This window comes from Macrobrachium nipponense, chromosome 5, assembly GCF_015104395.2.
Source record: "Macrobrachium nipponense isolate FS-2020 chromosome 5, ASM1510439v2, whole genome shotgun sequence".
Classification (NCBI taxonomy): Eukaryota; Metazoa; Arthropoda; class Malacostraca; order Decapoda; family Palaemonidae; genus Macrobrachium; species Macrobrachium nipponense.
This window is the reverse complement of record NC_061107.1, coordinates 86,403,067-86,430,814: the sequence shown is the minus strand read 5'-3', so window position 1 is coordinate 86,430,814 and position 27,748 is coordinate 86,403,067. Positions and strand designations below refer to the sequence as shown.

Sequence of the window (27,748 nt, the reverse complement as noted above, 5' to 3'; positions counted from 1 at the left end):
AATCGGGAAACCCCCCCCCCTCCATTAACCCGACCAAGAGGGGTCTGGGAGGTGTTTTCCCTGGATGAACTTGATGGTCCATCTCCCCAGGACGCAGTCACTCCTGAGATCCAGAGGTAATCGCGCTGATTCGTCGGCACAATGACCTCGGGGAAGGATCGGTGCTTCCGCCCTCTGAGCCTACATCTAGGCTGGAGTCGTTTTGGGGTCCTAAGAAGGCACCCAGGACGACGGTGGGTCTGCCCCGATCAGCCTTGGCAGACAGTGTGTTGGGCCAGGTGGACTCTTTCGTCTCCGGACTGGAGGGATCACTTCGGTCTGGCAGATTGTCCAAGCCGCTTCCCCCTCCTCTACCACGGCAGAGGCGCTTCTACATGCCTTCGGAGGACCCGCTGCCACCCAAACAGGTTAACCCGGAGCTGGCTAGGCTAACTCCGGGTGTGTCTCTTCAACACCTGCTGGCCGAAAACCTCTGGTTCTCGCAGCAAGAGGCATTGGCTTTGGAATTGACTGCCATGGCAGCATTCCAAGCAGTCTCCTGGCTGGACCTGTGGTCCCTCACAGTGTCCAAGGTCGCGGCCTCCTCGGGAAACATCACTTCTGAAGGAGACCCGGCTTTCAGGAGACTGTGTCAGTCTGGGGGTAGGGCTATTTCGTACCTGGCCCACCAGACGGCCTACCTGGTTCTGAGATGTCGGGACGCAGTCCTCGCTCGAGTGACCAGGTCGACAGGGCGTGAGGCAGCTTTGGGTCTGAGAAACGGACCAGTGCTGGGTTCCCCTGCTCTCTTTCCCAGAGAGATGGTGGATGCTGTGGTGGAGCAGCGCTGCACTTGAGGACAGTGACCGCTTAGTCCACCAGGCAGTCTCGAAGGCAACAGGGCAGCCTCGAGCCACTGCGGCTAAGCCTAAGAGCTTGGCTAGTGCTTCCTCTGCGGCTAAGACGAAGGCTTCGTCGAAGCCGAGAGGAAAGACCCAGCCTTCGACTTCTACGGTGAGGAGTGACTGTCAGTCCTCCTCCCAGTCCTCCTTCTCCAGAGGAGGAACCGGGAAGAAGTCGAAGAAGGGGAAACGCTAGGGACGGCATTCCCCCTCACCTGCTGCCAGAAGGTGGGGGGTGCCTGGCAAGCCATTGAGCAACTTAGCAGCGCTACGGAGCCGAGACCAGGATAGTGGATGTCCTTCGGGAGGGATATCTAGTACCCTTCAAGTCGCAGCCACCCCTCACCTCCAACCCGGCCCATCTGCAGACGTACGTCCCCAGTTCAGCCAGGGACGTAGCGCTTCGGCAAGAGGTAGGTGTCTTGCCTCGGGATCAGTCGCCGGGCTTCTACAGCAGACTTTTCCCTGTGGAGAAGTCATCGGGGGCTGGCGCCCGGTGATAGATCTCTCTCCCTTGAACCAATTCGTTCACCAGACTTGGTTCACGATGGAAACGGCACGCTCCGTGCTCGATTCCGTCAGGGAGAACTACTTCATGCTTTCTGTGGACCTGAAGGATGCGTATTTCCAGATACCCATCCATCAGTCCTCCAGGAAGTATCTCTGCTTCATCCTCGACAGGACGGTGTACCAATTCAGGACACTTGGCTTCGGTCTCTCAAACGTCCCACAGGTGTTCACACGAGTGTTCACACTGGTGTCTGCTTGGGCCCATTCGGTAGGGATACGTCTTCAGAGGTATCTCGATGATTGGCTGGTCTTGGCGAGCTCCCGCTCACAGTTGCTACAGGACAGAGATCGACTCTTCGAATTCTGCCGCGATCTCGGGATCGTGGTGAACTTCGAGAAGTCAGATCTCAAGCCCAAGCAGAGGATGAAGTACCTGGGCATGCTGATCGACTCGGTAGCAGAGCGAGTCTTCCCAGCAGACTCGCTGATCAGCAGGTTAAGGGAGGCAGCCGGACAGTTCCTTTCTCGACAGGAGCAGCCAGCTCAGCAGTGGCAGGTCGTGATCGGTCATCTGTCGTCTCTCGAGAAGTTAGTCCCTCACGGGCGTCTTCACCTGCGGTCTCTTCAGTGGAGGCTAAAGGAGTGTTGGTCACAGGCAAGAGACCCACCGTACCTCCCCATCCCTCTCACGGAAGAGGTGAGGCGGGACCTAGTCTGGTGGCTGGATGACAGGAACCTCGTAAGATGAGTGCCCCACCCCCCCGGAGATGCTGCTGTTCTCAGACGCGTCGACCGAGGGATGGGGCACACACCTGGAGGAGTTGCTGGCTGCAGGTGTGTGGGACCATCGCAATAAGCACCTTCACATCAACGTCCTGGAGCTCAAGGCAGCATTCCTCGCTCTCCAAGAGTTCCGGGAACAGGTGATGGGACACTCAGTGGTGTTGATGAGTGACAACACCATGGTAGTGGCATACGTCAACAAACAGGGGTGCCTAGTGTCCCTCCCGTTGCACCAGTTGACAATGCAGGTGCACAAGTGGGCTGTAGCTCACTCGGTAGAGCTGTCAGCCAGATACATTCCAGGCAAGCTCAGCCGTCGGGATCAGGTGATCAGGACCGAATGGTCTCTTCACCCAGACATGGCGGAAAGGCTCTTTGACCTGAGGGGGCGTCCAGTCGTGGCTCTGTTCGCCACCCGGCACAACAGGAAACTCGAGGTTTTCTTCTCAGTTGTGCCGGACCCATGGGCAGCTGCAGAGGACACACTCCAACACCCGTGGGACAACCTCTACGTCTACGCCTTTCCCCCATTCTGTCTGATTCACAAGGTGATCAGCAAGGTGCTGGTCACCACGAATCTTTTGATGATTCTGGTGGCACCCCAAATGGCCTCGGGCCGTTTTGGTATCTGGACCTGCTGGCTCTTCTCGCCAAGGCACCGAGAGAGATTCCCCCCCTGGCACAACCTCCTGTGCCAACCACACGTAGAACTGTACCACCGAGCGGTTCGATCCCTGTGTCTTCACAGCTGGCTGTTATCCACCATCTCTTGCGAGCGCAAGGCTTTTCTCGCCGAGCAGCAACAGAGATGGCTCGGTACCTCAGACAGTCCTTTGCAGCGGTCCGTCTTCTGTGGTTGGTGTTGTGGACGGGGGTCTCTCCACTCAGAGCCACTCTTCAGCTGGTAGGGGATTTCCTCGTCTTCTTTCGCCGAGAGAAGCTCCTTTCCGTCTCCGCAGTTAAAGGCTACAGAGCTGCCCTGGCCCTAGTCCTTAAACTTTGGGAAGTGGACATTTCCACCTCCATGGAAATCTCCCTCCTGATGAAGAGCTTCAAGAGTTCTTGCCCACCCAGGGAACTCAGGCCCCCGGGGTGGGGACATGACTCTTGTCCTTAGGAGTTTGACTCGCAGATCCTTCGAGCCACTCCGAGAGTTGTCAGACAGGGATCTGACCCTCAAGACCGTCTTTCAGCTGGCCCTGGCATCGGCGAAGAGAGTAGGGGAACTGCATGGTCTTTCTTTCAATGTCAAGCACTCGAGGGGATAGGGATCGGTGACGCTCGATTTTGTCCCGGACTTCGTAGCAAAGATTCAGAATCTTTTGGTCCCTGACGACCAGTTCGAGTCATTCACGATCCCCTCCCTGAAGGACTTCACCGACAACAATGCGGATGAGATGCTGCTTCGTCCTGTGAGGGCGCTACGGCCCTATCTAAAGAAAACTCGTTACCTCAGGCCTGAGTGTCAACGCCTCTTCGTTAGCGTCGGGTTACCAAGAAGGAAGTGTCCAAAAACACACTTTATTTCTGGCTTCGTGAGGTAATCTGGAAGGCATACGCTTCAGACAGGAGTGACGACACCGGTACCCTTCGTGCGAGAGCCCTCAAAGTCAGAGGTATTGGTCCAACCCTTGCGTTCTGCAAGAACTTCTCTGTGGCACAAATGCTGAAGGCAGGGATTTGGGCCAACCAGACCACTTTTACCTCCTTCTACCTTCGGGATATCGCCCACAGGTCCTTGGACACTTTTTCCTTGGGACCCGTGGTGGCTGCTCAACAATTTGTGTAGCTTACCCAGCTCCCTCGCCGGACAAGGTAGCATCTCATCCTTGTGAGACTGCATGAATGGAAGAGTGAATGAGTGTGTGGCTAGCTTCTCTTCCTCCTCCTTGCGTAGGAACTAGTTCTCGCTTGCTATTCATAAGAGGTACACTTGCCTCCCTCTTATGAATTTGGTCCAAAGGTCTGACCACTGATCCTGCGGTGCACACCCCGATCAGTTGGACAGAGGCTAGGATCCCTCCCTCTGCTCTTACGACCAGGGAGGGAACCAAGGTCGGACGAACACCAGTCTGTTCATAAGACTGCGATTCCATCCACCAATAAGTGAGTCTTCCATATGTAAAGGACCGAGGGTTTGTATTACGTGTCGGAACAAATCACAGTTTGTCGTAAATTGTATTTTTCCTAACTATACAAACCTGAGGTCCTTTACACAGTCCCACCTCATGCCACCCCTGGGCCTAAAGCAAAGAGAATGTTTACCTTCCAGTCGGGTGGGACTCCCGACTATTAGACAAGCAGTTAACTACCAAACCACCTTGTTCGAAAGCTTACAACCGGTCCAGCTGTGCTGTAAGTATATTCCATATGTAAAGGACCTCAGGTTTGTATAGTTAGGAAAAATACAATTTACGACAAATTGTGATATTTCGGACTACATAATAACCCCTTCTGTAAGGACCTGTTTGAGGAGTCTGTTGTGATTAAAAACTTAACCAGCAAGCTCGCCAACAGAATTGTACAGAGTATTCTCTTTAAAGAAAATTGGGGTAGGGGCTGAATTCAGGAAACAAAAACCCGTAACTTCCTTTACCCAACCCAAAAAGGCTCGCCATGATAAAAACCCTGTAAGCCTTCAGTCACAGCAAAAGTTTTCTTCAAAGACAAGTAGTCAGAAGGGACAACAACAGCAAGGAAATTCTTCCACGGGAAAAAGAAAACGTAAAGCCTGTGGAATGCCTATAAAGGGCAAAGGAAAGGAAGAGGCAGATACCAACAGGAATGGTACGGTTGGGGGTCGACTTTGATAACACCACAGGCAATGGAAGTCTTCACCTTGGGGACAAAGCATTATTTATAAACGGACTGGGATGGAAGCGGTCTCTTCCCTCCCCCTCCAGTAAAGGGATTCTTCCAAAAATCAGACCCCTCTCTTGCCTCTTGCCGGTTTTGACGTAGGTAAGCTGGGTTCATAGTTGCTGAGTCCATTTATATATATATTCTATGACATTATAATGTTTATCATTATGACACAAGACCGCTAAAAGAGAATTCTCTGAGATTAGCCCTTAAACGCCGACTGGACGTATTTTACGTCGACATTTTTTGTCTCTCGGGTGCCGACTGGACGTATTTTACGTCGACATACAAAAGTTTTTTTAAAAATTCGCGGAAAAATACTTTTAGGCCTACCAGCCGAAAACTCTTGAATCACGCGCCTTGGGGGATGCTGGGAGTTCACGGATCAAGGTGTTGTTTTGTTTACAATCGGTACGCAGGCGCGCAAGCGCGAATTTCTTTCTTGCCGCACTAAAAAGTATCTGTGACACATCTCGGAAATTATTTCGTCACTTTGACATAATTTTTGTACCATTTTAAATTAGCCGTTACATGGACTATTATATATGAAAATGTGCGTTTGTTCCGATACGTAATACAAACCCTCGGTCCTTTAACAATAGGAAGGTAACTAGCGGCAGCTGGGACGGTCGTTAAGCTTCGAACAAGGGGAGAAGAACGGTAGTTAAACTGCTTGTCGATCGTGCGCGCGGCCGCGCGCCCGAGAGGTGAAGATCACTTTTGCTTTCGGCCGCGGGTGTGAAGGACGTGTTCGTCATCGCTCTCTGCCCGCTTCATCGTCGTATGCTTTGTTTATATTGTGTTTTCTACTAATGGTTTGGTTTGACTTGAAAATGAAACTGTAAGTACACTGTTTTCATTTTCATTACTTAATTATGAATCAACATGGAGCTATCGCCGTAGAGACGGCGATTTCCGCTCTTTCATGAATTGAACCCTTGAATTATGTCCTCGGTGCGAGGGCGGGCGCACTCGCGCCGAGTCATGTATTTTGGGCGAAAGTGTGTAATTGAAAGATGTAAGTACTCTTTTTCATTATATTTTTGCCCTGTGCGTTCGTTGCCGAGAGCTTGATTGCGCTCGGCAAGAGCCTCTTATTTTGTATGAATAGAATGCAATGAAAGTGGATTCGCAATGCAGTTTTCTTTTCATTTTCATTTATTAATTGCATCAAATTTAATTTTGGATCAATTTCCGCTCTTACCCGGGAATTAATCCTTACGATTTATTGGCTGTGAAAGTGAAAATAGCAAGTGCAGTATTGTTGCATTTTCATATATATTATGATAGCATCATATTATTATGGATCAAGTTTCCGCTCTTTACCGGCAATTGGTTTTTTCCCTCTTTAAGTTCTATGAAGTGAATCGCAAGTGCAGTATTCTGTTTCATTTTCATATTACTTTTCACTGCTGTGCGGGGGTAGGGGAAGCGAAGGTCTTGCAGGAAGTCGTCGGAAAGCTCTCCCGCGACTCCCTTGGTATCCGATTCTTCGTCTTCTTTCCTCGCCCCCCCGCTCAGCTTCCTCGTATTTTGTTTTTGGGGTCATTCCTTCCGTTCGGGGTTGGGCATGTCTCCCCCCCCGTGCGTGAGGGAACCCCCTCTACTAATCTGTCTGTGCTACCGCAGGTGTGCTACAGCCGTGGGAGACGACCTCGGACAGGTATGGACCACTGCGGCTGCAGGGCGTGCCTAGCATCCACGATCTGCTGCAGAGTCTAGCGAGGTCTGGGGCGGTGACCTTGGAGTGGTCTCCACTACAACCTTCACGGCCGCTTATGCTGCTTCCCCCTGCTGGTCTACACTCCCCATGCTGTGTCGGTGACGCCGTCTGCCGCTTCTAGGGACGGTGCCGCCGTGACCGAGGAGGGGTATGCCGCCGCCGCCTGTGTTTTTCTTCGTGTTGCCCTGCCCCAGACTTCCGCTGTTCCAGCAGCTCGCCCCTGGACCGGCCGCCAGTACCACGCTGGCTGCCGATGATTCTACGAGGCGATGGCTGGGCCTGCCGTACCTGTCGCGGATGTGGTTCCCGCTTCTGGCTTGGCTGTCCCTTCTGTGTTTACCGCTGCCGCTGTTCCTGAAGCCTCCTGAGCTGGTTGCTGTTCCTGTCGCTCCTGGTTCCTGCGCCTGTCCATGCTGAGGTCCTGCCCATGGTGTGTCTCCCCAGTCCAAGGGTCCTTCCGGGACAGGTGCAGTCGGGCCGTGTTGCTTCGGCAATAGGCCCGACTCCGGCCTGGATGGAGGACCTGACGACTGTCCTGCGTGAGCTGACGAAGAAGAGGAAGGTGTCATCTTCGTCTTCGTCTGTTGCTGCTCTTCCCCTTCGACTTCTAAGGCCCATAAGCGAAGAAGAAGAAGGCTGCCTCCCCCCCCTAAGAAGTCTCCTTCGGGAACTTCTAAGGGCCCGTCCACCTCGGTGGGACGGGGGGGTCCTTGGGGGTCTGCTGGTCCTCTTGCTCCTTCGGGAGCGGGGGCCCGTCTCCCCTTCCGTAAGGACGAGATAGACGGGGACCAGAGGAGTATCGGGTTAGCTCTGGTACTCCTCGGCCTGGTTGCTAGCGGCGATGCCGCCTACGCCAGGTTTCCGGCTCGGTCTCTCGTTCGCGGGAGTCCCGAGTGTATGCTCTCCCTCGGGAGACCGTGCAGCCAAAGTTTCGGCGCCAGAGTTCGCTCGGCGCCAAGACCACGGCACGGAGCAGAAGGCTGGCGAGAACCGCTCAGGTGACTCTCGCCAGGCCAGCGGCTGCTCTCCGCAGCGACAGCTGGTAACCGGGTTTTGTTATTCCCCCTAAGAAGACTTCCTTCGGGAACTTCGAAGGGCTCGTCCATTCCGGTTCCGTGACGGTTGGGGTTCTTTGCTGGTCCTCCTGTTCCTTCGGGAACGGGGCCCGTCTCCCCTTCTGAGAAGAAGAAGAAGACGGGACCAAGGGGTGCTGGCTACCGCGGGTACACCCTCGCCTGGTCTTGGCAGCTCTGCTGCTAAGCCAGGTACCGGCTCGTTTACTCGTCCGCGAGAAGTTCCGAGTGTACGATCTCCTTCGGGTGGGACCGTGCAGCCAAAGTTAAGACGCCTGAGTTCGTCAGCGTCATGACCGAGGCACGGTAAGCAGAAGACTGTCGAGAGCCGCCTCAGGTGACTCTCGCCAGGCCCAGCGGCCGCTCTCGCAGCGACCAGCCGGTACCTCGGGTGGACGTGACGGTCTCTGACCGGCCACGGGTTTGAGGCTAAGGGAAGGTCCCCCCAGGTCCCCCCCTCGACCGACGGTACCAGCCTCGGCTGGTACCAGCGGTTTTTGACGTGCCGCGAGGACGCTCACCGGTCTCACGGCGAAAGCGAGCTCTGCAGGTCACCTGACCGCCGCTCCCACAGGGACCGGGCGGATACGGTGACCAGCAGCAGCTCGTCTGACGCACGGGACCGGGGTCGACGTGCTCAGTCGAGCCGCTCGCCACAGGTGAGCGGCACGGCCAGGCCTGCAGATTCGATCCCCACCGCGGGTTTGGTGATCGGCTGCAGCCCCCCACGTACGCTGGTCCTGCCAGCGAGCGGGGGGGGGGGGGGGGGAGCGTCAGGTCTGTCTCCACTACCTTCAACTTCCTCGGGCTACACCGGGAAGAGCGAGGTAGCTAGGAGTGATTGTGAGAGTGCGCCGCTCACGATCCCGTCACGAAGCCGCACGTGCACGTATGGTCTTAGGACCAACCAGGACGTACGCGCAAGTGATTGGAGGCGACCGTCAGGGGGAGAGGGGGTAGCGTCAGTTCTGTCTCTCCTATACCTTCAACTTCCTCGGCATACGCCAGGAAGAGCGAGGTATATAGGTGATCGTGAGAGATGCGCCGCTCACGATCCCGTCACGACGCCGCACGTGCCAGGTTGGTCTAGGACCAACCAGGACGTACGCGCAAGTGATTGGAGGCAACCGTCAGGATCTGTTGCTGGTCCTTCTTCTGAAGGAGGAGGGTCCTGGGAGCTGCTCTTGTGGAGGACTGGACGGTCTACCCTCAAGACCACTGTTAACTTCCGAGATTCAGAGTAACTTTACCCAGGTTATTGCACTGATTTGTCAGCACAACGACCGGGGGGAAGGATCGCCGCTCCCACCAGCAGAGCCCATGTTTCTGCTCGAGTCGTTTTGGGGCCCGAGAGGGAACCCCAAAACCGACGGTGGGTATGCCGCGATCGGAGCTTGCCGATTCTGTCTTGAACCAGAGTCTCTGTCTCCGGACAAGAAGGCTCTCTCAGTTTCTGGCCGGTCGATCAAGCTACTTCCACCTCCTCTACTGCGGACAGCGGCGTTTCTACGTGTCTTCGGACACCGTATTTAAATACTCTTCGGTCCTCCTGAGAGGTTTCGACCTCGACGAGGACTGGAATGAGTCGGAGGACGGTATCGGCTCTCCTGTCAGGTGTCGATCAGCCCCACCCAGACGACGTTCACAGTGGCGGCAGACCCCTTACCTATAGAGAGAGTTCGTAACCCTCCTCGGGGAAAACGTTTTCTCCTGACGATACGTTTTCCCAGACTCTGAGAGGCCATCGCCGCAAGGCGATGGCTGCTCCTACTCTTCTCCAACTGCTAGTTCCACTGGGAAGGCGACGCGAGTATCCAATTCCTCCCCCATTCCCTCTCTCCTTACGGCTACGAGGGAAAGGGGAAGGATCCTACAGAGATTTCTCCGTAGGATCCCACGTTGGGGACTGCGCTACCAGGGGGGACCTTCGGGTCCTACCTGACGTAAGCCCCGGTCGTTGAGGAGGGATCCTGCCCCATTCTCGATTTCTACGGGAATCGAGAGGACCACCAGCCGATATCGTTTGACGAATTCGGTGGGGGTTTCGCGCAGACTGCTTAGAATTCACGGAAGTTTCTAGCGCATTCAGAGTGTTAGAGTTTCTTACGATCTCCAAACATTAGGCGAGACCACGGTCCAAAGTGAGAGAGACGAGAATCCCCGATATGTTACACGATAATCGGGAACCTCGCCTATGCTCGAATTCCTGGAATTTCTAGCATTAGGAAGAAGACTGCTGCTGAAAGAAGACTATCTCACAGTAGGCGACCAACCTGGAATAGAGAAGAACGGACGGGAATATCCAGTTTGGCTGGAACTATCGTCTTAGTATTCTGTTCACCATTGAAGCTTTCCTTCGAGGAAGACTTCTCCTTCACTCTCTTTTAATAGAGAACGAAGGTGGTCGATCTCCAATCCTTATTTTGTGCTTGAAGGAAAGAATTTAGGATGGAGATCGTTGTTCAGAATCCTACAAATATATACGTATATTACCTCGCGACATGATTCTGCTAAGCAGTTGAATGGTCCGAGGGGTAGGCGCATATCCTGGTTATTCTACGGATTGCGACTTAGACGAAAAGTATTCTAATTGAACTGCAACCCGGGTTGCCTGCAACCTCCCAGGAGTTTCCAGTTTCAATTTTATATACTTATGGTGTTGTCACAACAACACCATAAGTTTCGCTTAAATATAATTGCTCGAGCATATCTTTTTATGCTCGGTGGTTCTAGCCGAACGCATTCCTTCGTGGAAAGGATTACTTGGCAACTCAGGATGACGAGTCAGCGACAGCTACTGCGTATTGAATTGCCCGAGGCATTTCAGTATCAGCTGCCGCTTTGAGATAGACGGTTGTTTATGTCTTTCTCACCTGCTTTGATTGAATAACAACCGTATCTCTGCCCAACAATCACGGACTTAAGTCTCTGATTAACGGGGATTCTCGCATACATGAATGACCATCTACTGCTGAGAAACGCTAGTATTCATCGTCTTCGGTATTGCGAGAATTTTAAACAGAGATATCTATTCGACTCTCATCTTTCTGTTTACCGCACGGTAACAGAATTCTGTAATAGTCTCTTGCTGCATCGTATCCCGATAATGCGAATGATTTTTGCGGAATCTGAGTTTGTCCTCAAAATATCTTGTATTCGGAGGTGTACAATTGTTCATTGTTCACCCCGGATTAGCAGATGTATTGAAAGACATCGCCTACTCCCACACCTGCCAGCTCTACTTCCAAACGTTCAGCCCATGAGAAGCAGTTCTTCAAGCGGCTCTCCCCTGTGTTTCATTACTGAAGAACGCCCCGCTTTCATTGCACAATGGACAGCAATGAAATGGCGGTTAGCGTTTTCAGTCATTTGTAAGCACGGTTTAGAATCTTGAGATTCCTTCTCTCGATTCAGCTGGAAGACGTAGGTTGCATTCATTGCCTACCTTCGTCTTCAACGTCACATAGTGTTGTTTCTCCTTAAGCTGAGATTCAACGTCTATGAGATTTTTCTTGCCATCAGGGACCTCGGTCTTTTGAAGGCAATTGACTTATGCCTTTTGAGCTTATGCATAAGAGAATCATCGCCGCGCCGTCGGCATCGGTGACTAACAAATATTTTATTTGTTTGGTCTCTCAGCATAACTCTTTAAGGGCGAAGGTCACGTGACTTACCCGGATGCTTGGACAACTTGCCTACTGATTCGAACCAGTCAGTCGGCAGCTGTCAGAGCGCCCGAGTCAGTTACGAACTATGCTGTGGACTTAGTTCGGTTGTTCCAGAGCAATCATTACTTCGTCTTAATAGCTTGTCAGTATGAGTACTGTACATAACCAAAGTCGAGAAGAGGGATAGGTCATACGACTATTCCCTTCTTTTCGTCTTAGGTAACGCATGACTTCTCTTGAGAAGTCAAGCACAAAAGGATGGGGATTTGGTGACGCTCGATTTCGTACCGATCTTCGTAGCGAAGACTCAGAACCCTTCGGTAACTGACGATTGGTTCGAGTCCTTCACAATACCCTCCCTAATGGACGTCAACCGCCTCCGATACGAAGGCTATGCTGCTTTGTCCTGTGAAGGTGCGACGGAGCTGTCTGAAGAAACTCGACACCCAGGATGAGTGTGGACGCCTCTTCACATTCTCTCGCGTTCCGCAAGAACTTCTCCGTGGCGCAGGTAATGAAGGCAGGCGCCTGGTCCAACCGGACCGCATGCACCTCCTTCTACCTTCAGGATATTGCCCACAGTTCCTTGGATCTTTTTCCTTGGGAAACCGTGGTGGTTGCTCAACACGTTGTGTAGTTAACCCAGACCCTCGCAGGCTGAACAGCATCGAGTCCTGGTGTGACCGTAAGAATGGATGAGGAATGAGAGTGTGACTGGCTCCTCTTCCCATCTTTTTCTTCCCTCTACCTTTGGGTAGAGGGACACGGTCGTCACCCTGCTGGGTAAGGACGAGATGCAGGTGAGCTACTCAATAGAGCACCATCCTATCCCTTTCAGTAGGGATAGGAATAAATATCCACCACTTCCTCCAACAAGGGGGAGGAAGTGGATGCCAAATTGAGACAAACCCATCATTTTCTGATTGTCTCTTGCAAACAGGAACAAGTTCTTGCTTGCTGGTACGAAGAGATACGCTTGCCTCTCTCTTAGTACTTGGCCCAGAGGTCTGACCATTGATCCTGCGGTGCACACCCCGATCAATCGGACAGAGGTTTGGATCCCTCCCTTGCTCTTACGACCAGGGAGGCACTCCAGGGTTGGACGAACACCAGTCTGTTCACCAAAAAGACTCAGATTCCTCCCACCAAGAAGTGAGTCTTCCTATTGTTAAAAGGGACCGAGGGTTTGTATTACGTATCGGAACAAATGACAATTTGTCGAAAATTGCATTTTTCCTAACTATACAAACCTGAGGTCCTTTACATATAGTCCCACCTCATGCCACCCCTCACTCTGCAACTTTTTGCATGGGCCTAAAGCAAAAGTGATTCTTCACCGCCCGCGCACGATCGGACAAGCAGTTAACTACCGTTCTCCCCTTGTTCGAAGCTTACGACCGTCCCAGCTGCCGCTAGTTACCTTCCTATTGTTAAAGGACCTCAGGTTTGTATAGTTAGGAAAAATGCAATTTTCGACAAATTGTCATATTTTTATGTAGAATACAACAAAAAAATACTCATGATTGTATCTTTGATCAGTTTTGAGATATTTTCATATAAATAACGATAAGTGCCAAAATTTCAACCTTCGGTCAACTTTGACTCTACCGAAATGGTCGAAAAATGCAATTGTAAGCTAAAACTCTTATATTTTAGTAATATTCAATCATTTAAATTAATTTTGCAACTAATTGGAAGTCTCTAGCACAATATTTTGATTTATGGTGAATTTATGAAAAAACTTTTTCCTTACGTCCGCGCGGTAACTCTTCGAAAAAATAATCATACATGCGATTGTGGTAATGTTTGCACCATTTTAAATTAGCGTTACATAAAGTTTATATATGAAAATGTGCGCAATTTCATGCACAATACAACTAAAAAACAACCATGGTTGTAGCTTTATCAATTTTGAAATATTTTCATATAAAAAATGATAAGTGACAAATTTTCAACCTTCGGTCAATTTTGACTCTACCGAAATGGTCGAAAAACGCCATTGTAAGCTAAAACGCTTATATTCTAGTAATATTCAAGCATTCACCTTCATTTTGCAACAAATTGGAAGTCTCTAGCAAAATATTTCGATTTATGGTGAATTTATGAAAAAAATAACATTTTCTTTACGTCCGCCCGGTAACTCTTCCAAAAAAATCATACGTTCGATTGTGGTAATGTTTGCACCATTTTAAATTAGCCGTTACATAACGTTTATATATGAAAATGTGCGCAATTTTATGTATAATACAACAAAAAATAGTTGAAGGTTGTAGCTTTTCTTATTTTTGAAATATTTGCATATAAATCACGATAAATAGAAAAAAAACCACGTTCGGTCAAATTTGACTCTACCGAAATGGTCGAAAAACGCAATTGTAAGATAAAACTCTTACAGTCTAGTAATATTCAGTCATTTATCTTCATCGTGAAACAAATTAGAAGTCTCTAGCACAATATTTAAATTTATGGTGAATTTTTAAAAAAACTTTCCTTCCCTCCGCGCACGGATTCTCCGCCACAAATCTCCGAAATGCGTAAGTCCCATTCTCGGAATATTTGCTCCGTTTCATATTAGGCATTTCATAGAGTTTTTATATAGAAAATGTGCGCAATTTCATGTAGAATAAAACGAAAAATATTGAAAGTTGTAGCTTTTCTTATATCCGAAATAATTGCATATAAAAAAATATATATAAAAAAAATTCGACATTCGGTCAACTTTAACTCTTCAGATATGGTCAAAAACTGCATTTGTAAGCTAATATTCTTACAGTATAGTAATATTCATCATTTGTCTTCATTTTGAAAGAAATTGGAAGTCTCTAGGACAATATTTAGATTTTGGTTTTAATGAAAAAAATGATGTGTTTACGTCTGAGCGTTATGAATTCATGCATTATTTTGTGATAATATTTTCTCTGTGTTGCTTTTATCGTTTTACAATGTGTTATATATCAAAATGATCGCAATTTAGTGTACATTACAACGAAAAAAAAAAGTAACTTGTTACCTTCAACCGTTTTGCGCACAGCGCGATTTGAATACAATTATATATGAAATTTCGTTTTCATACAATCAACTTACCTGTCAGATATATACATAGCTAAGACTCCGTCGTCCCCGACAGAAATTCAAATTTCGCGCCACTCGCTACAGGTAGGTCAGGTGATACTACCGGCCTGCCTGGGTGGCGCAGGACTAGGAAACCATCCCCGTTTTCTATCATATTTTCTCTGTCGCCGGTGGTTATCAACATTGTTGTTATTACCTCCTGACTTGGATTCTTTTTTCAACACTTTGATCAGCGTTTTCGACTTTTGGTGACGTATTTGGATCGTGTTTTGGCATTCGCTACTGTGGACTGTTTTTGGAATAAACTCTTTTGGATTTTTCTCAGTATGTCTGATTCTAATGTGTGTGAGTGTAGAAGTGTGTGAATGTAGGCTGCAGGGTGAGGATACCGAAAGCTTCGGTTGATCCTCACACTGTATGCCGTAAATGTAGGGGGTGCAGTGTCTGCTATTAACACTTGTAAGGAATGCGAGAGTTTGAATGCAGAAGAATGGAAAACTTTGACTTCTTATTGAAGAAGTTAGAGAGGGATAGAGTTAGAAGGCTGAAAGGTGTGAATTCAAGGCCGATTGAGCCTTTCAATGATAATTCTAACCCTACTTCTGGAGATTCTCCCTATAAATCTCATTCTCAGAGTGTCTTTTCGGATTCGGCATCGGAAATCGCCAATCTGAAAGCGACGATTCGAGACATGAAGTCCAAGATGGCGGACTCGTAAAGGCTAAGTGATAGTGAAAATTTTAGTGAGTAAGTGAACCCTATCAGTGTTGTGGAGGGGCGTTTGATCGTCCCTGCGGCGCTCCCAGGCCTAGACCTCTTCCAAGCTCACATGCCCAGAGGAGAAGGAAAGTCGAAAGCCTTAAGGAGGTCGGAGGAATCCCCAACGGTCAGACGTCCCTTCAGCTAGCTTTGCTTCATGGCAGCCAGCTCAAGGGCGCTATAGAAAAAGCGTCCTTCGCGAGTGTTTCGTCCTCTCCCTCTCCTCACCTAAACGAGGGTGGAAGGAGTCGACCTTATCGAGACCGCTGAAGCGTCATATGAAGCAAGATATCGACTCTAGCCCGGAGCGCTTCTCTGGATGACGCCCCTATTCTGCTAATCAAGAAGGGCGAAGGTGGCGTCAACGTACCTGACGCTTATGAGGAAGTACCTTATCATGCTTCTTCCCCTAGTGATGACGACGGGCGTTCAGGCGCTAGACGTAGGAGAAGCGTCAAGGAAGATCATTTATGGTGGTGCAAGAACAACTATCATCTCTTGTGGGAGTTTAGGGCCCCGCCCCGTCGGAAGGACGTGACGCCTTTCCTTTAAGAAGTCTCGTCCTCCTCGCCTCCTGCTCGGAGACGTCTTTTTAGAAGTGAAGCGTCAAATCAAGAGGATCGTAGACGTGACGCTCCGTCCAAGATTGTGACGCCGAGTAGGAAGCCCTTAGAAAGCGAAGCGTCTTCCAGACGCGAAGCGTCATCTAAACGTCAACAAGAGACGTCATACATGACGCTCGGAGAGCGGGAAGCGTCATACATGACGTTTCTTCTAAAGCGCGAGAGAAGCCGCAGGTGTGACGCCTTCCAAGTCGATCAGAACGGGAAAAAGGAAAGACTTTCATTCCCTTAGCCCCTCTCCGATCAGGAGTTTGTCTCCCCCAGAAAGAAGAAAGTTCTGAAAGGAGAACAGAAACTCAGGATTATCACGAGTTCGAACGAAACTCGGAGGATGAAGATCTTGGAAGAGAGGGCTTGTCAAACTATAAGGTGTTGACTACCATGCTTCTGGAGGAATACGGAGACGAGTTGACTCCGGCTGCTCCTCCTTCTCCGCGCTCGCTCTTTTCGAGTGCGAAGGCGAAGAAGACTTCGTCTTTTCTGAAGATGAAGCCCCACCCACATCTCGATGAAGCGGGCTTTACACGCCTTAGACGCCTGGATGAAGTCGAAGAAAGACTTAACCAGGACAGTATTTTGCATGCCTCAGCAAGGTTAGCTGGGAAAAGAGGCATATGGTACAAGACGGGGGAGGATATGGGTATCGCTCTCCCTTCTACTACAGAGGCAGACTTTTCGACGTTAGTTGACGCTTCAAGGCGTCCCATAGTCTTAATTCTGCCCGCATACTTGGAGTATTTCGGAAACTGGATCATTCCTCAAGGGACTGTTCCATGTATTGGAAGTATTCAACTTCTTAGATTGGTCCCTTGGGGTGATGTCCAAGAAAGCTCACGATTCGCAGGGAATCGAACCTGAAGCCTTGCTATGTATTTTGTCGTGCATCGACAAAGCAGTACAGGATGGATCTTTGGAAGTCTCTGCATTATTTGGAGCAGGTCTTTGAAGAAAAGGACAGTGTATGGCGCCTTCTTAACAAAGGCAGTCTCTCATGCGCAGAGGGCAGCTCTGCTATATGCACCTCTTTCGGACTTTTTGTTTCCTTCTAAGTTAGTGAAGGACGTAGCTCACTCGTTAACTGAGAAGGCGACACAGGATCTTCTGACGCAGTCTGCTAGGAAGAAGAAACCTGCTTTAGTGTCGGACAAGAAAGAACCTAGCACTTCTAGGCAGCCCTTTCGAGGTGGTCCGATCTCCAGACCTCCCGCAAGAAGGAAGGCTCCAGAGAGAAGAGGTAGGTCCGCCTTTCGTCCCTTTAAAAAGGGCAAATGAAAACATTTCTCCTCCAAACACCAGTAGGTGCCAGACTCCTGGAATTCGTGGAAGCTGGACACTGATAGACGCGGACGCGTCTTCACTAAAGATCATAAGGAAGGGATATCGTATCCCTTTCCTGAATACTCCGCCCTAACGTCTATTACCGAGGGAACTATCAGCCAAGTACAAGGATCCTGTACTGAGGGATACTCTTCGATCGATGGTGGAACAAATGTGGGACAAGAGTGGCTGTAGAACTAAGTACTGGATCAAAAAACTCCCCGGGGCGGGTTTTACAATCGCCTTTTTCTAGTGGCGAAAGCCTCGGGAGGCTGGAGACCAGTACTAGACGTCAGCGCTCTGAACAAATTTGTTCAGAAGGAGAAGTTCTCCATGGAGACTTCTGCTTCGAGTCCTAGCGTCATTACGGAGCCCAAGGAGATTGGATGGTGTCTCTAGATCTCCAAGACGCCTACTTTCACGTCCCGATCCACCCTTCATCGAAGAAGTACCTCCGTTTCATGACGGGGGGAAGGATCTTTCAGTTCAGAGCCTTGTGTTTCGGCCTGTCCACAGCTCCTCAGGTCTTCACAAGCTGATGAGGAATGTGGCGAGATTTCTTCATCTCAAAGGAGTGAATGTCTCGATGTACCTAGACGACTGGCTCATCAGGGCCAGATCGGAGAGACAGTGTTTGGAGGACCTAAAGTTAACACTACAATTGACCAAGGCGTTGGGATTGCTTGTGAACCTCGAGAAGTCTCAGATGACCCCCAGACAAGACCTAGTCTATCTGGGGATTCGGATTGGATTCTCGGGGTTTTCGAGTTTTCCTTCGCAAGAGAGAACAGAAAAAGGTTTGAGGATAATCTCTCTCTTCTTAGAGAAACAGCCAAAACGTTCAGCGAGGGAATGGTTGAGCCTTCTGGGGACGCTTTCCTCGCTGGAACAATTCTTCCATCTCGGAAGACTTCATATCCGTCCACTTCAATTCTTCCTCAAGAAGTCTTGGAGCTGGAAAAACGGACAACTGTCGGACGTTTTCCCCATTCCAATGGAGGTAAAGGCACACCTACAGTGGTGGTTGCGGCCTCTGGAAGAGAACAAAGGGGTCTCTCTAAGTTCAAAAAGAACCCAGACCTAGTGTTGTTCTCCGACGCGTCGGAGACGGGTTTGGGGAGCGACATTAGGCTCGGAGGAAGTGTCAGGCACCTGGGAACCAGCACAGGTGTCCTGGCACATAAATTGCAAAGAGCTCTTCGCCGTTCACCTGGCTTTGAAGAGTCTAGAACCTCTGGTGAGAGACAAGGTAGTACAAGTAAACGTGGACAACACCACCGCACTTGCCTACATTCGAAAACAGGGAGGGACTCACTCCTCGTTCCTTTACGAACTCACGAGGGACTTATTACTTTGGACGTCTCACAAGAATCTCCCTGCTGACAAGGTTCGTACAGGGAGTAAGGAATGTGAGGGCGGACAGGCTCAGCAGGAGGAACCAGGTCCTTCATACAGAATGGACTCTGCACGAGGAAGTATGTCGCGATCTCTGGTCTCTGTGGGGAACTCCTCACGTGGATCTATTCGCAACATACATTTCAAAAGGCTCCCAGTGTTTTGCTCGGTCGTGGAAGACCCAAGAGCAATTATGGTAGACGCCCTTCCTGCTAAACTGGTCTCGAGTGGACGTGTACGCTTTTCCCCCATTCAAGATCCTGGGGTTAGTATTGAAAAAGTTTGTGGCGTCAAAAGAGACGAGGATGACTTTAATAGCCCCCTTTTGGCCGGCCCAGGAATGGTTCACGGAGGTGGTAGAGTGGACTCGTAGACTTTCCAAGATCCCTACCAAGAAGGACGGATCTTCTCAAACAACCACACTTCAAGAGGTACCATCAAAACCTCCCCGCTCTCGCTCTGACTGCCTTTCGACTATCGAAAGACTTGTCAGATGCGAGAGGCTCCGCGAAGTGGCAAGCGCAATCGCGAGAGCTCGCAGAACCTCCACTTCGAAAGTATACCAGTCGAAGTGGGAGGTCTTTAGAAGGTGGTGTAGAGCCAAGAAGTTGTCCTCCTCTACCTCTATAGCGGAAATTGCTGATTTCCTGCCGATTTCTTGAGAGTAAAATCGCATCTAGCTGTATCCACAATAAAGGGATACAGGAGTATGCTCTCGGCTGTGTTCAGGAACAGAGGTTTAGATCTGGCAAATAACAAAGATCTCCACGATCTCATAAGATCATTTGAGACGTCAAAGTCTAAGGAGCCAGTACCTCCGAACTGGAACTTGGACGTAGTCCTCAAAATACCTGTCTTCGGATAAATTTGAACCTCCTCATCAGGCCTCATTTAGAGACGTAACTAGAAAATGCCTATTTCTTTTATCGTTAGCAACGGCAAAAAGAATTAGTGAGTTACAAGCTCTGCAGGATAAAAGTAGGATTCAAGGGAGACTCGGCGATTTGTTCGTTTAAGACTCTGTTTTTAGCGAAAAAACGAGAATCCCACGAATCCCTGGCCTAGGTCATTCGAAATCAAAGGAAGTCTAGTCTCGTAGGCAGAGAAGCAGAGAGGTCTCTATGCCCTGTTCTAGAAGCTCTGAAGTTCTATCTTCAGAGGAAGCGTCAGTTGGGCGGAGGCTCTAGACAAGGTCTTTGGTGCGCGGTAAAAGACCCCACAAGACTGATGTCAAAGAACGCTCTAGCGTTCTTTGTAAGAAACGTCATTACGGTTGACGCTCACAAGGTTTGTCGGACGAACAATTACAACTTCTGAGAGTAAAAGCTCATGAAGTACGAGCGGTTGCGACGTCTCTCTCGTTTTATAAGAATATGTCACTTAAAAACATATTAGATACGACATATTGGAGATGCAACTCGGTTTTTGCATCTCATTACTTGAAAGACGTGCGTGTGACGTATGAGAAGTGCTTTTCTCTAGGTCCTATCGTATCGGCAGATACGATTCTGGGTACGGGAGCCGACACCAATCCTTAGAATGTATATATTTTCTTCTGTTTGGATATGGTCGAGAATCTCTTCGAACAATGGAGGATTCAGGCTCGCACGGGCGGCGTCTATGTTGTTCATAAGAGAATTCTCGTCATATCCAATTAGTTGAGTATAATTTTTTTTTTGAAAAATTATTTATGTGTGCGTAGTGGTTTTTGAGTTACGGTTGTTGTGACGAGTTCGGGGATAACTCGTAACAATCCTTAGTTCTAACACATGGTTAGGATCAGGTGGTCGGGATTGGTTGTGTGCTCCTTCATAAGGTGTATTGTCATATAAGTGGATCAGCACCCATTGACAAAGTCCTTTTAGGCTCTGCTGAGTAAGTGGTAAGACCCATCGGCAGACCCACAAGAACTCTTGGCCATAGATCACATATCTCGCTAAAGTTTCTTGAGGTGATGCAGACTACTGGGCAAACACCCACCAAGTCTACCACCTATCAGGTAGGAACCAAGGTTTTTGTTATTTTTATACCTACAACATATGTTGTTTACCTGTCTATTCCATATAGTAGCTGTCTCTTACCCTCCACCGAAGGGTGCCAATCAGCTATGTATATATCTGACAGGTAAGTTGATTGTATGAAAATGATATTGTTATGTTACAATAAAGTTTCATACATACTACCTCCTGGCAGATATATACAATTAAAGGCCCACCCAGCCTCCCCGCAGGAGACAGGTGGAAGAGAGAAAATATGATAGAAAACGGGGATGGTTCCTAGTCCTGCCACCCAGGGCAGGCCGGTAGATCACCTGACCTACCTGTAGCGAGTTGCCGCGAAATTTGAATTTCTGTCGGGGACGACGGAGTCTTAGCTATGTATATATCTGCCAGGTAAGTATGTATGAAACTTTATGTAACATAACAATATCATTTTTGCGCTATCATATATCGCATTATTTATATATGATAATGATAATTTTTTTCATTTCTGATGGTTGCATACTAAACTTCAGGCAATGACAAAAAAAGGAGCCAAAAATGAACTCTTAATCTTCAAAACTAAGCGCTCTATGATTTTTTGAAAAAAATATTTTTTCCGCTCCCGCGCTCACTCTGAAACGTCTCCGGCACACGGGAGACATTTTTTTTTTTACCGCTTCGGCGTTTAAGGGTTAGTCTGGTCACCTGGTGATCTGGATGGACAATGAAAAGATTATTCCTTGAGGACTCAACAGCAACTACCAAAAGTAGGTTTTTTTCTGTCATAACTTTTTTTTTTTTACAATGATGATAATTTGGTAAAATTTTACTTTAAACCATTTTCACGTTTTATACTTTTAAAACATTTTCCCATATTTAAATGTGTATACTTTGTTGCTGATGTTCATTTCATCTACAAATGACCTAACCAACCTAACCTGGGGTACCAGGTCCTTACCCTGCTTAATATTGTGTGATTACTTAGGTCAATTACAAACAAAACGAATGTCAAAGGGGAAGGTCATTTTACAAACCAAAAAACGAATGTCCAAGGAGGTTCCAAATTTTAACAAAAAACAAAACGAATGTCAAGGTAAACATTAAATTATAGGAAAATGATAGTATTTTCAGGTCTAAAATGAGATACTAATGGTATACAATGATTTTTTCCAAAACTTATATTTCCATAATACTGGAATGCAATTGCTGAGAGAGATTTTGACATGTCTCATCTCATTTCCTTTCTGTCCCATTTGTTTGACTTTATTTTTCATATATAGTAAAACGGCTTTGCTCGCTATGATTAACTGTGTAATTGTTTGATGGCTTTCTTCCATCGGGAAATTTAAAAAGGTATGAGTCAATGAACCCTATGTGTATGAAAATTCATGTCTGGGACTAGGCTATACATTACTGTAAAAGTCCAAATTTGATAGAAAACAAGCCCCCTTCCCTCAAACAGGTCTGGTTAGCCTTTGCCAAACAGGTTTGGCTAGCCTTTGCATGTATATAGGCTGTTCGGTGTAAGTATTCATTCAACACATGGCATGGCATTAGCTACAACTTCTTGCAGTCTGCCTAATAGCCTAGCATGTCAGTGACATAGGCTAGGCTAATTTCAGCTGTGATACATCTCAACCTAACCTTAGACTACCATACAGTGTAGTGTCCTGAAATGGATGGGGGTCAGATCCCAAATTAACAAAGTGAAAAAATTAAATTGAGTAAAACAATCTTTGAAAGTATCTGTAGGGCCACACAGACTGGCTTAGGCTAACCCATAACAGTTGTAGGTCAAAATCTAATAGTAATACATCCTAACCTAACCTCAAACTAGAATGTCTTGCCTTGACCTAGCTGGAAGCTTCAGCATGTTGCCTCCCTCCCCCCACCCCCACCCCTTCCTCACTTCCACAAAAATTAAGCAATGTAGAGTGAAGAGTTAAGTTTTCCATCAATCATGTAGAATGGCTTTATGGTAGGTCAGAATCCAAACTTATCACCATGGTAACCTATCAAACACAACAAATGCACTTCTTACCTTCTTCAAATTTGCAGAGTTAAAATCTGTGGGCTTCAACTTCTGTTTAGCTTCTTCCATTGACTAAAGTTGATAGTGAAATTGCGAGGCCCTGGTTGTTTAATCTTCAGTTGTGAGGATAACAAGTCTTTGGCAGGGGGTGTTGGATGATTCTGGAATGAATAAATACATAATTCCACAAGTGTTTAAAATTTATATAGAACACCTACATCTTACTTCATATTACAGTACTGTACGTATAAGGTTATGGGTAAGACTGTTTTAGTGGTAGAAAATTGGCGTCTCTGAAACAGGAAATACATCAGTTATAGTGATGCAGTTGATAAATTTGACTGTATGTGCTTCCATTATGGCAGTTATTGCATTGGAAACAAAAAACTAATCAATTTGGATCAAAGAGTGGGCATATTAATCAATTCACAGATTAGTTGAATTTGAAAAATACAATAGGCCTATAGCATGACCTAGGTCAACTGGGTATTTGACTGGCATAGTTTGAAATTCCCTTGACCTATCCAATGGGCATGCAATGTGCCACAAAACAGGAAGCATGACAGCTACTAGGGAGAGGTGGTGTATGACACCATGAACATCTAATTTTGGCTTAGGAAAATTTATTAAGATAAAATTAGGGATCCATGAATTGGCAAAAAGTGACCAAATGAATACATTTTTGAATGGTTTATAACACTGAATAACTTTTACTCTGTGACATTTCTTGATTGGATTTGCCACAATAAAAGTATGGGCATGTCCCAACTACCCAAATAAAGCAGAGCTGAACCAGATATCATTTTACGACAAGTGGAGCAACCTTCACTTTCAACACCTCTTATTTCGTATAAAGAACCTGCTTTAACCAACTAGCATTTGCACTTCAAATATCATGTTGCTTCCTAAATTAAGTACTACAGTACACTCATGACAGCAGTCAAGTAACAATGTCTGCTGCATTCTTTGGTAATTCAGTTTGTTTAATGTGAGGCCTGATATTAAATATGTTTTATCATTTAATAATCTTTCTTTAATTTTTACTTTCAGAGATGCAGTTATGAGAAGACTACGTCATCTTTTAGGAATAGTTAGCCTTGTTTGCTTCGGTATTCAAGATGTTCACTGTCAAGGAAAAGCAAAACCTGTAACTACTCATCTATCAACAAAATGGCCGCATACACCTTTACTTCTAGAAGCAGCAGAATATTTAGCAGAAGAGAATTCTGCTGCATTCTGGGGTTTTGTAGAAATTATTGCTAAAAAAGACATTAAAGTAGAAGTTAGAGGTAAGTTTATGGAGCTTCAGTAAGTATTGTATATTTAGAATTTGTTCATTTATTGGGAGTAACATTGCAATCATGAAAAGGGTGAAAAGAAACTGTTGAAATTGGAATAAATTCAAATCCCTCCCCCCCTCCCCTGAAAGTTATGTCTTATGCAACTCTATGTTTAATATGTAAGTTTCCTACCTTATTTAAATGGTAACAGATTACTATGCTTCTTTTTTCAGAAAATGAAAAATCTCTATTTGCGGAGACACTTGCTGCTGCCAGTAATTTTCTAACGCCATCACAGGTGAAGATATTGAAGCTAAGTCTGTCAATGCGTATTTATTCTCCAAAAATTGAGATGTTTAGACAGATAGCTCTTGATAGAGGAGTAACACCAAGCAAAACATGTGGAGCAACAGCAGATGTTAATGGCCAGCTGACATGTGATGTAAATGAAATGAAGAAGCTTGTTGAAGGAGGAGGAGGAGGTACAAAACCAGTTACATATGAAGTTGACCATCACTTTCCAGGTGGAGAAAACTCCAAGGTAAGAGAAGTGTTGATTGTCTTTTTTTTTTTTGCAGTACGTACCATCTTTACTGGTCATGAAGAGTACTGATATTTGTAACTCATTCCAGCAAACTTGACTAGTTTTGGCAGACTTGCCATCACCACTACTTACAGAGGAAATCCTTCCAAAATATTTGTAGTTGTTGTTATTATTATTATTATTATTATTATTATTATTATTATTATTATTATTATTATTATTTATTTATTTATTTTTTTTTTTTTGCTCTATCACAGTCCTCTAATTCGACTGGATTGTATTTATAGTGTGGGGTTCCGGGTTGCATCCTGCCTCCTTAGGACTCCATCACTTTTCTTACTATGTGTGCCGTTTCTAGGATCACACACTTCTGCATGAGTCCTGGAGCTACTTCAGCCTCTAGTTTTTCTAGATTCCTTTTCAGGGATCTTGGGATCGTGCCTAGTGCTCCTATGATTATGGGTACGATTTCCACTGGCATATCCCATATCCTTCTTATTTCTATTTTCAGATCTTGATACTTATCCATTTTTTCCCTCTCTTTCTCTTCAACTCTGGTGTCCCATGGTATTGCGACATCAATGAGTGATACTTTCTTCTTGACTTTGTCAATCAACGTCATGTCTGGTCTGTTTGCACGTATCACCCTATCCGTTCTGATACCATAGTCCCAGAGGATCTTTGCCTGATCGTTTTCTATCACTCCCTCAGGTTGGTGCTCGTACCACTTATTACTGCAAGGTAGCTGATGTTTCTTGCACAGGCTCCAGTGGATGGCTTTTACTACTGAATCATGCCTCTTTTTGTACTGGTTCTGTGCAAGTGCCGGGCATTCGCTTGCTATGTGGTTTATGGTTTCATTTTTCGTATTGCACTTCCTACATATGGGAGAGATGTTATTTCCGTCTATCGTTCTTTGAACATATCTGGTTCTTAAAGCCTGATCTTGTGCCGCTGTTATCATTCCTTCAGTTTCCTTCTTTAGCTCTCCCCTCCGTAGCCATTGCCATGTGTCATCGCTGGCTAGTTCTTTAGTCTGTCTCATGTATTGTCCGTGCATTGGTTTGTTGTGCCAGTCCTCTGTTCTGTCTGTCATTCTCCTGTCTCTGTATATTTCTGGGTCTTCGTCTACTTTTATTAGTCCTTCTTTCCATGCACTCTTTAGCCACTCATTATTATTATTATTATTATTATTATTATTATTATTATTATTATTATTATTATTATATTATTATTATTATTATTATTATTATCATTATCATTATCATTATCATTTTATTCTAAAGGGTCCACAATAATAAAAATGTTACGAGTCTGTGTATAATTTTTAAAACTTTACATAAGCTTTTGAACCCTTCCCTGGGTTCATCTACAGTCCATCTTTGGACTGAAGATGAACCCAGGGAAGGGTTCGAAAGCTTTTTGTAAAGTTTTAAAAATTATTCACAGACTCGTAACATTTTTTATTATTGTGGACCCCTTAGAATATTATATATAGTACTCTCGTGATAGAGAGTTTTTCCCAATTATTATTATTATTATTATTATTATTATCGACATCAAGCTGTATGGTAAGAGCATCAAGGAAATATATACCCTAATCCAGACTGTAAGGATTGTATCTGGGGACATCAGGATGGAGTTTGGAATAGAAAAATGCCCCTTAGTCAACATACAAAAAGGCAAAGTAACGAGAACTGAAGGGATAAAGCTACCAGATGGGAGCAACATTATTATTATTATTATTATTATTATTATTATTATTATTATTATTATTATTATTATTATTATTATTATTATTATTATTATTTTATTAAAAATAATGGCAGAATTCACAGAATTGATTTTGTACAATATTCTTTCAATTCTCCTTATGATTTGCCTTTCAGGCACGCTGGTATTATAAAGCAGCTGTCCAATGTTCATCGTGCTGTAGGTCGTCAACGGAAATTTCGGGCGGGCTGGTGTTATCAAAAGCATACTGGTTATCAGGGACAGGCTGGGGTCGTCAACAGGTATACAGGTGCGCTTCGTAGGTCGGGAACGGGCGGTAGTCGTCAGGGGTCTATCCGGTATTTAGGGGATAGACCCCTGACGACTACCGCCTGTTCCCGACCTACGAAGCGCACCTGTATACCTGTTGACGACCCCAGCCTGTCCCTGATAACCAGTTTGCTTTTGATAACACCAGCCCGCCCGAAATTTCCGTTGACGACCTACAGCACGATGAACATTGGACAGCTGCTTTATAATACCAGCGTACCTGAAAGGCAAATCATAAGGAGAATTGAAAGAATATTGTACAAAATCAATTCTGTGAATTCTGCCATTATTTTTAATAAAACTTGTTTGAAAGAAGGTCTGTTTCCAGCATATTATTATTATTATTATTATTATATTAGTAAATACTACGTATACTGTATATTTATTGTTGTTATAACTGCACCTGTAAGTTGTGTTCTGCTTTAAATTTCAGATTGGAGTGGTATTGTACAGTGAAATTGGGACACCAGATTTCCGCCAGTTTCATGAAGCCCTGAGTGCTCTTGTCAGAGAGGGAAAAATCGACTATGTTTTGAGACATAATATCAAGGTATTAATGACTAATTTGTGTACTGTTTGTTTTCCTATACAAATTTGGTATAAATTTATGTATATTAGAAATAATATTTAAAGATTTATTTTCTTTTATTTAGTTGATCAGTTGAATCTGGAATATATACCAGTTTTATAGTGATCAGAGGACTTCTTTGAAATGTGCAGGTCCTCAGGTAATCCAGTAGCCTGTATGTTTGAGTTGCCGTTGCTTGGCATAGATGACTTCAGAAATCTTTTTGTAGCTTTCATAACATCTGAGCCATGAATTTTTAAGCGAGTCTGTAAAAGTGCTTTAATCCTTAAGAGCCGGGCTTAAAAAATCATAAGCAGCACCTCAGGCAAGAAAAAAAACTCGGGCATGGAAGAAGATATGCAAATGCACATGGTATAAGTAAAGTAATACTGAAAAATTCTCCCTTCCACAAACAGTTGAAAAAGACTATTTACAACCCCTTGCCTTTTACAAGACAGTTGTAAATTTCACCAAGTTATATAGTATATATTTTTTTCTAATGAATATTTTTATTTCATTTTGTAAAATTATTACAGCTTGCACCCTATCAAAACATATAAGAATTAAAATCAGTAACAAATTCTGAGTATATTCGTTGTAAAATATTGACATAAATTTACTGAGATCAAGATG

The 27,748-nt window shown here is 46.1% G+C and overlaps 1 protein-coding gene across 2 annotated transcripts in view; it reads left to right on the top strand.

The window, feature by feature from the left end:
• Positions 1 to 27,748, top strand: part of LOC135215482 (UDP-glucose:glycoprotein glucosyltransferase 1-like) — a 267,287-nt gene that overhangs the window by 57,106 nt on the left and 182,433 nt on the right. For both annotated transcript variants that reach the window (XM_064250239.1, XM_064250238.1), the window contains exons 2-4: positions 23,731 to 23,969; positions 24,194 to 24,501; positions 26,981 to 27,097. In XM_064250239.1, the coding sequence (XP_064106309.1) occupies positions 23,741 to 23,969; positions 24,194 to 24,501; positions 26,981 to 27,097 (654 nt within the window). In that variant the 5' untranslated portion in view covers positions 23,731 to 23,740. The remainder of the gene's footprint in view (positions 1 to 23,730; positions 23,970 to 24,193; positions 24,502 to 26,980; positions 27,098 to 27,748) is intronic.